Genomic DNA, 9,082 nt, shown 5'->3' on the forward strand with positions numbered 1-9,082 from the left:
AATTATGGTATATGTGTACGTATATTTATAAAAAATGGAGGTATAAAATAAACTTTTCGACTTTTTTCAAGAAAAAGGCTACCGCGGGACCGGAAGGATGGGCTCTGAATCGCTTTTTGGGCTTGATGCGTGTGTACTTGTACGTAAAAGAGAACCGAAAACAAAGTGTCACCCACTCTCGAGGACCGAAAACTCAGCAATGGCCAAACATATGTGCATGTGCCCATCAACCGTTTTTGTATTCTACCTTGCTCCCAAGACCCTCGGATAAAGAACTACTCCAAAGAAAAAGCCACTAGTATGATACTCAAAAAGGAGAGATGCAAGTTGCCAAGTGCCCAAGTTGACCATTGTTGTACAAGGCCAACCAGCAAGGCAGCCGCGCGGCATCATCCCATCAGCAGTGACGCCAGAGCCGCCTCCTTCTCCGCTGCTTCAGTTTTCTTGGAGCCAAACCTCCTTGGCGGCAGAGGCATATAAGTACGTATAGCATTGACTTGCTGAATGGTACGTATAGATGAGTTGAAACCAACTCAAAGTAACCCGCGAGCACACACAACAAACCGAATAGATCAGTCGTCTTCGGAGCCAGTGCAAGCAAACATGCAACCGCAGCAGGACGCCGCCGAGGACGTGGTCATTGTCGGCGCCGGCCTCGCCGGTGTCGGTGTCGCCCTGGGACTCCACAGGTACACGCCGGCACACCAGTCACATCTCCATAGAGGCAGAGACGACTCACATGCTCTCTGAATTCTTGGTGAACGCTAGCCAGCTTCTTCATTTGTGTTGTGTGTGGCACACAGGCTTAACTTGACGATGATCACTGGATGTATGCAGGAAGGGCGTGCGGAGCATGGTGCTGGAGTCGTCGCCGGCGCTCCGGACGTCCGGCTTCGCGTTCATGACATGGACCAACGCCTTCCGCGCGCTTGACGCCCTCGGCGTCGGCGACAAGATGAGGAGCCACCACCTGCAGGTTCAGGGGTACGTATACAGTACAGCTCGATCTCGATCTCCATCTTGTTTCTGAAGCTTATCACGATCATTTTTCTCCTCCCGAATCGATAGGGTGCGCGTCATGTCTCCGACTACCGGGGAAGTGGTGCGAGAGCTGGATCTCCGAGTGCAAGGCAAACTGTGAGATATCCATCCGCCATCTCCAGCAGACACGAACTTGCTCTGAAGTTGCTCTGTTCATCCGTTTGCTCCTTGATTGATGCAGGGGACCCCACGAAGCCCGGTGCGTGCAGCGTAACGTGCTCCTCCAGGCGCTGGAGGAAGAGCTTCCGGCAGGCACCATCCGCTACTCCTCCAGGATCGTCTCCATCGACGACGACAAAGAAAAAGAAGGCGGCGGCGATGCCAAGATCCTGCATCTCGCCGACGGCTCGACGCTCCGAGCAAAGGTGCTGATCGGCTGCGACGGGATCAACTCGGTGGTGGCGAAATGGCTGGGGCTCGCCAAGCCGCTCGACTCAGGGCGCAGGGCCACGCGGGGGCACGCCAAGTACCCCGACGGCCACGGCTTCCAGCCCAAGTTCATGCAGTTCAGCGGCAACGGCTTCCGTGCCGGCCTGGTGCCCTGCGGCGACACGGACGTGTACTGGTTCCTGACGTGGTCGCCTTCCTGTCCGGACGGCACGGAGGACGTCGACCCGAGCCCGGCGGAGATGAAGCAATTCGTGCTGGCCAAGCTGAGGAGCATCAAGGCCCCCGCCGAGGTGCTGGAAGCGGTCGAGAGGAGCGAGATGAACGACGTGCTCGTGGCGCCGCTGCGGTACCGCCCGCCGCTGTCGCTCCTCTTCGGGAGCATCAGCAAGGGGAACGTGTGCGTCGCCGGCGACGCGCTCCACCCCACGACGCCGGACCTGGCGCAGGGCGCGTGCATCGCGCTGGAGGACGCCGTCGTCCTCGCGCGGTGCCTCGGCGACGCCATGGCCGGCGACGGCGACGGCACTGAGACGGTCGAGGAGGCTCTGCGCCGGTACGCCGGGATCCGGCGGTGGAGGAGCGCGCAGGTGATCGCGGCGTCCTACATGGTGGGGCGTGTGCAGCAGAGCGAGCACGCCGTGGTGAGATTCGCGCGGGACAGGGTGCTGTCAGGGGTGCTCGCCAAGGGGCTCCTCATGATGCCGGACTACGACTGTGGCACGCTTTGACTGCCAGTGCGAGGGGTCTCGTTCTGGCAGAAGCCATTTGTAAAGAGGTCTGAATACGGTTCTACTGTATCCGGTGTACGAATACGGCTTCAAGGTGGAGTCCATGGTGTATAGTTGTGGGGGCACAACAAGATTGGTTTCGTCTCGGAGTACCTTCGGACCCAACCGTGATCTAGTTTATCTGTTTAGTGTCCATTTCACAAGATTCATGGACTAGTTAGTAATTATATATTTCTTTGAAATCAGACATGTAAATTGTACTTCCCACCGCTTTGACTCAATGAAGTATTGGGTCCTTCTGGACCCTTCCCGTGTTAAAAAATAGACAAATGTCTTTTTTTTCACCCCCACCGTTTCTTCTTGTTCTTCACATTCAGGTCCTTTCTCCTTTGCAACACCTCTCCCCCCTCCCCTGTCAAGGATGGCTGACAATGTTGACTCCCATCGACAGAGGGAGGGTGTGTGGGTTGATGTTGTTGACAAATGTTGAGGTGATGGTAACGGGGAAGGCATGATCTAGGGTGGCAGTGGGTGTGCGGCACCCACCATGCTCCCATGCTCCAGGAGGTTCCCAACAGTTGGATCGTGGACCCAATAGCCATCATCAGAGACTTGGGAGTTGCGCATAATCAAGGGGTTCACAAGTTTTTGTTAACAATTTTGCGCGAGCTTTCTCCATAGCAATTGGATCAATGATCCTACAGTGAAGGAAGGAGCTCCTGAAGCATGGGAGCATGGAAGCTCCCGTATCACTAGATATGTGTTCCATGCCTAGAATGCGAACTGACATGAAGACCGGTTGCTTGAGGTTTCTCGATATCTCATCATCCTATATTTTTCCTCCTATGGTCAAAAGGAAAACTTAGACACCACATTCACATAAGCCCTTACCACCGCTTTTCCGTATCATTGACATCCCAGCCTCCTTGTCATATGGGTTGTGAACTTGTCATTGAGGAAAGGAGATGCATGGTGACAAGAGCAAGAACAAGGTTGTTTTTTTTTAACTCATCGGGAGAACAAGGTGGTATTTGGTGCTCCCTCCGTCCCAAAATATAAAAACGTTTTTCATACTACACTAGTATGAAAAACGTTCTTATATTTTGAGACAGAGGGAGTAGAATAGACGTCAGAGTGATTAACACGTGAACCACATCAGTTACATAACCATAATTTCTTTTGTCGCTCCGCAACAACACATGGTGTTTAGCCAGTAATACTAGCATCGAAACAATGACAAAATACATAAACCTGAGAAAACATCAAGTACGTAAACGGCGGCTTATTTAGTTAGATTAGCAGCGACTGGATCCACCGCCAAGAGTAGGTAGCATCTCACACACCATACGCTGCATCTGGTGAGTGAGGTGCACACAGGTCTCCCCTCCCTGGCCTAAGCTCAGACGTCAGACCAGGTGACCTTGAATTCCCCGATCGACTCCTTGAGCCCCAGCGCCTTCCACACCGCCGGCGAGCCGTCCACGGCGTTGTTCGGGCACGGGGGCTCGAAGTTGTGCTCCGCGTCGCATCCGTTCACCGAGTCGCACTCGTCCACCACCTTGGCCAGCACCGACCGTCCGTTCCCGTTGATGCGGATCATCTTGTTGCACCTGCGCGTGCCGTCCAGGCGCAGCCACCCCGAGGACAACGCCACCACCCGCGCGCTGTCCGGGTGGAACTTGTTGTCGCAGAAGGACTTGCCTCCCCCGTCTCCTCCGGCGGCGAAGCTGTTCAGCGTCAGGATCGCCGGCGTCTCCGCCGACACCGGGGGCGAGCACTTGAACTGCGGGTAGCGGTGGCCGGAGGCGCAGCAGTCGGAGCCGTGCTCCGGGTTGCACTTCCCCGCCTTACCGTGGAGGAAGCCGCTGATGTGGCATTTACCGCCGCTCCCGCCGGCGCCGGGCCGCTTTGCATGCTTGTGCGTGAGGCTGATGGCCCCGGAGACGCCATGGACGTGGAGGAGAAGCGACAGGACCTGCAAGAGAGCAAGCACGGCCAGCAGCTTCCCGTTAGCCATGTTTGTCAGTTGCCTTCAACCTGTACGTCTCTGTGCAAGTATGCGTTGATCAACCCCCTTTATATAGAGCCCAAGGAACAGCAACTGCTATGCATGTTGTTTTCACCGCGCATGTTAATTCAGTCCGATTTCTTCGGTTTTGCAACCCCCAGCTGGTTGCTTGGTGTTACGCGTGTAAATTTGGGCGATTAAATGCCGCGTGTCCATCACAATTTTGTTTGCGAGCCAGCCGCCAGCCACCAACTTTTTTTTTGCCGGAGAAGGCTAAAATATTTTGTTACCCACTAGGGTGCAGACATTTCTCAATATCCGAGTGAATGAGATTCCAAGGTATCTGCACTTAGCTAAGTTGAGACTATTTGTACCTAGCGTTGTCGTTCCCTGGCTAAGTTGAGACTATTTGTATCAAGTGTTGTCGTTTCCTTCTTATCTTATATCTGGATGGAATATATGTTCACACTCATTTGTGGCGTTCCCCGAGTTCTCTGCAACTCCTCCGCAAATGCTATTTCTCGCCTGGTGCGAGTCATAATACATCTCCACCTACGGCCCTGTGCTACTGGGCTGGCCCAATACTGTTTCTGCACGTGAGTTACTTTCTGTTTTTTTACGAAAAGTAAAAAAAAAAGGAAGATGCTAAAGTCATACGAAACTCTAGCATGTGGAGATAAATTAGATTGAAGAATATTCTACCAAAGACAAATAACTGCTGCAGGAAATAATACAAAGTCTCCATATCATGTATCTAGCTAATAGTTTTTTATAATCTGAAATGCCATAACAACACACCAGTATGTTAAAACTGTTGTTTTAGTAGAAAAAGAACACAAATGTATACCACACAACAAATCTAGCCACTCAAATGCATGGATCGCCCTTCTAGTTTATACTCTACATTTATCTAAGACTTATTTTTATCAGTTCTGCTAAGTCTCAGTCGACTTAGACTTCGTTATGTCTTAGTCAATATTATATTCCATTGATCTTGCATGGAGATTCGTACAATATTTTTTTTCATTTTTTCATTTTCGTTGTATATACTATATCACTTGACTAAGATCTGGTTAAGTTCCAGTCGACTACGATCTAGACACCCCTATGGACGCTCACACGCACATCCTATCCGTATGAGCATCTCCGAGATACTAAGCCGGCACAACATCTTGACATTAACAAAGTCACCACAAACGTCAAATAAATTAGCCCACAATAAACCTAACCATCTGAGTTACGCTCAGTTCACTCTACAAACTTACTTTAATGGCTTTAATTAAATTAAGGGATAATTGATTTTATGCCCCTAGTTGGGTCACACTCGGCAGGTTTATCCCTAGTTTCCAAAAACACTTGTTCTTGCCCAAACCACTTTGCTCCTCTTATGCTTTTGCCCTTTGACTATTTGACCATCACTTTAAAAACTTCATAAAAAATTCATACTAAGTCAGAAAAATTCAAATAAGATATCAAAATGTTCAGAAAAGCATCACCTATATGTGCATGTCATTTACATTCATGAAAAAAGTGTTGGCCAGTCCCCATCTTAGTTTTAGCTCATATGATCTTAGCATGAACAGTAAAATCTAAAAAATTCTAAAAATAATTTGGTGGCAAACTTTGACCAATGTTTTGAGTGCTTGCCAAGTTTCATATGGGAATGACATTCGTGGAAGTCATGGCAAAAAAACAAAAATCAATGGTCCAAAATTTCATTTTTTTACCACGACTTCCACGAATGCCATTCCCTTATGAAACTTGGCAAGCACTCAAAACATTGGTGAAAGTTTGCCACCAATTTTTTTTAGATTTTTTAGATTTTTTTAGATTTTATTGTTCATGCTAAGATCATATGAGCTAAAACTTAGATGGGGACTAGCCAACACTTTTTTCATGAACGCAAATGACATGCACATATAGGTGATGCTTTTCTGAACATTTTGATATCTTATTTGGATTTTTCTGAGTTAGTATGAATTTTTTACAAAGTTTTTAAAGTGATGGTCAAACGGTCAAAAGGCAAAACCATAAGAGGGGCAAAGTGGTTTGGGCAGGAACAAGCGTTTTCGGAAACTAGGGGTAAACCTGCCGAGTGGGACACAACTAAGGGCACCAAATTAATTATCCCTTAAATTAAAGTACTCTAAGAGCTCGGGAGCCAGCGATCCCACTACACCTATTCCTCAATTTCGCCAACCAAGTGGGCCGTAATCTGTAACTTATCAAGTTTAGCTTAGCCTCTCCCCGTATCTATGGCCGGCAGTGGAAAAAGAAATTGATCAGCTCACCTCGGGCAGTCAGACACAAACACTTGATCATGTTCACTCAGTTTCGAGGCATGGGCCATTTTCTTTGTTTACTTGCTTGGATGCGGGTCGGCACGAAGCTCCCTCCTTGGCTCTGCATCATCAGCAGTGACGCCATTCTCCTCTGCTTCTTTTTCTTCAAGCAAAGGAAACCCTTTCTCTGATCTCATCTCATCGACGCTCCCTCTTGCTAAGGCCGCAGGCATATTTATTTATATACACACACACACACACACTCTACCAGGCATCCTCGATTTGCTCAACGGTCAACGCCTTCCCACTGCCATCTCATCACTCCATAGTCAGTCCGTCAGTCAGCCAGTCCCATCACTCCATAAGCCATGGTAAACATGGTGGATCAGCAGGACGCCGCCGAGGACATCGTCATCGCCGGCGCCGGCGTGGCCGGCCTCGCCGTCGCCCTGGGGCTCCACAGGTAAAGCAGAGCCTCGTCCTCCAGCCTGTACATACATATGTCTGCAACTCTGCATCCTTTCCTGATGTGCTCAGACGGGGATGAACCGCAGGAAGGGCGTTCGGTGCGTGGTGCTGGAGTCCTCGCCGGTGCTCCGGACTTCCGGGTTCGCGATCGCGGCATGGACGAACGCCTTCCGCGCGCTTGATGCCCTTGGAGTAGGCGACACCATTAGGAGTAAACACCTGCAGATCCAGGGGTGCGCATGGTTCTCATCACTCGTTTCCCGTCAATTTTCAGTCGTTGGATTTAATTAATTATGTAGATGTTTTCATTCCTTATTGGTAGGGCGTGTGTCATGTCTTCGACAACAGGGCAAGTAGCCCGAGAGGTAGATCTCCGGGTGCAAGGAAAATGGTGAGACACGATTCCATAATCTCTAATCTGAATTGCAGACTTGGTTCGAGCTACTCTGTTCTTCGTGAAGTAATCCTTGACGATGCAGGGGACCCCATGAAGCCCGGTGCGTGCAGCGTAACGTGCTGCTCCAGGCACTCGAGGAAGAACTGCCCAGAGGCACCATCCGCTACTCCTCCAAGATCGTCTCCATCGACGACTGCGACGATGCCAAGATCCTCCATCTCGCCGACGGCTCAACTCTCAGAGCAAAGGTGCTGATCGGCTGTGACGGGATCAACTCGGTGGTGGCGAAATGGCTGGGGCTCGCCAAGCCGCGGGACTCGGGGCGCAGGGCCCCGACGGCCATGGCTTCGAGCCCAAGATGCTGCAGTTCGGCGGCCAGGGCTTCCGCGCGGGCTTGGTCCCCTGCAACCGCACCGACGTCTACTGGTTCTTCACATGGTCTCCTTCTCCTACTCCGGACGGTAAGGATGACGCCGAGCAGAACCCGGCGGAGATGAAGCAGTTCGTGCTGGCCAAGCTCAGAAGCATCAAGGCCCCCGCCGACGTGCTGGGAGCGGTTGAGAGGAGCGAGATGAACGACGTCCTCGTGGCGCCCCTGCGGTACCGCCCGCCGCTGTCGCTCCTGTTCGCGAGCATCTGCAAGGGAAACGTGTGCGTCGCCGGCGACGCGCTTCACCCGACGACGCCGGACCTGGCACAGGGCGCCTGCGTCGCGCTAGAAGACGCTGTCGTCCTCGCGCGGTGCCTCGGCGACGCCATCGTCGGAAAGGAACGGGAGTCGGTCGAGGCGGCTCTGCGCCGGTACGCCGGGATCCGGCGGTGGAGGAGCGCGCAGGTGATCGCCGCGTCTTATATGGTGGGGCTGGTGCAGCAGAGCGATCACGCCGTGGTGAGGTTTGCGCGGGACAGGCTGCTGTTCGGGATGCTCGCCAAGGGGCTGCTGATCATGCCGGACTACGACTGCGGCACACTGTGAACTGTGAGGTCTCTCGAGAGAGTTGGAGCTGCTGTTTGTCAACCTGCCGCTTAATGTACTCCCTCCATTTACTTATACAAGGCCACTATTGAATATACATTTTTTTACGTGGGGAAAAAAGTTTTATTTCAAATTGAGAGAGTTACACTCGAAAGACAGAAGATCCTTGATACATAGCGGTCCCAGATGCATGCACACAGTCGTGGTACACTTAATATGACTATAATTTGCCATACGGTCGGCAACTCTATTATGATCCCTAGTCAACTTGTGGGGAATAAATGTTGGAAATATGAGCAATTTACCATATGATTTTATTAACGGAAATACTAGATAAAGCATGACTAAAGTAGTAGAGATCAAGCAAGTCATGCGATCTGACAAAGAGAAGGTAGATAACATCTGCAAATATAAACTAGAACCGAACATCTCTAGAGTAGACAGTAGACCAAGTAGCATATATGAAGTACAACCTATCATGTGTAGGGCAAGGACTAGAACAAGGAACTGTGGCAGAACCTCTAACAGGAAAAACAAGAACACGTACGGGACAGCAGCTGCAACAGTAGCACTGGACTTGGGGTCGGTGTCCTCGGTAGCCATGTCGTGGAGGAGGTTGTCGACGTCGGGGAAGTAGTCGTCGGAGTCCGGGGTGTCCGTGACGAAGAAGTCAGTAGTCGCGCAGAGCGCTCCCCAAAAACCTTATCACCCTTCTCCCGTACAGGACTCAAAGAGGTGCGGTTTCGGAGGCCTACTGTCCCGACCTGCGGTGCACGCCGCAAGTCGGGATGA

At 51.2% G+C, this 9,082-nt stretch overlaps 1 protein-coding gene and 1 pseudogene across 1 annotated transcript; both read left to right on the top strand.

Moving 5' to 3' along the window:
* The first annotated feature begins 386 nt into the window (after window positions 1–386).
* On the top strand, window positions 387–2,483 carry LOC123100230 (monooxygenase 2). The gene is made up of 4 exons (XM_044522187.1): window positions 387–689; window positions 838–984; window positions 1,069–1,137; window positions 1,223–2,483. The coding sequence occupies exons 1-4, from the start codon at window positions 505–507 to the stop codon at window positions 2,157–2,159; spliced, it is 1,338 nt and encodes a 445-aa protein (XP_044378122.1). The 5' UTR covers window positions 387–504; the 3' UTR covers window positions 2,160–2,483.
* A 4,211-nt stretch (window positions 2,484–6,694) lies between these two features.
* LOC123100231 (monooxygenase 2-like) lies at window positions 6,695–8,392 on the top strand (annotated as a pseudogene).
* Window positions 8,393–9,082: the final 690 nt, after the last annotated feature.

Source organism: Triticum aestivum, chromosome 4D (genome assembly GCF_018294505.1).
Source record: "Triticum aestivum cultivar Chinese Spring chromosome 4D, IWGSC CS RefSeq v2.1, whole genome shotgun sequence".
NCBI classification, from domain to species: domain Eukaryota; kingdom Viridiplantae; phylum Streptophyta; class Magnoliopsida; order Poales; family Poaceae; genus Triticum; species Triticum aestivum.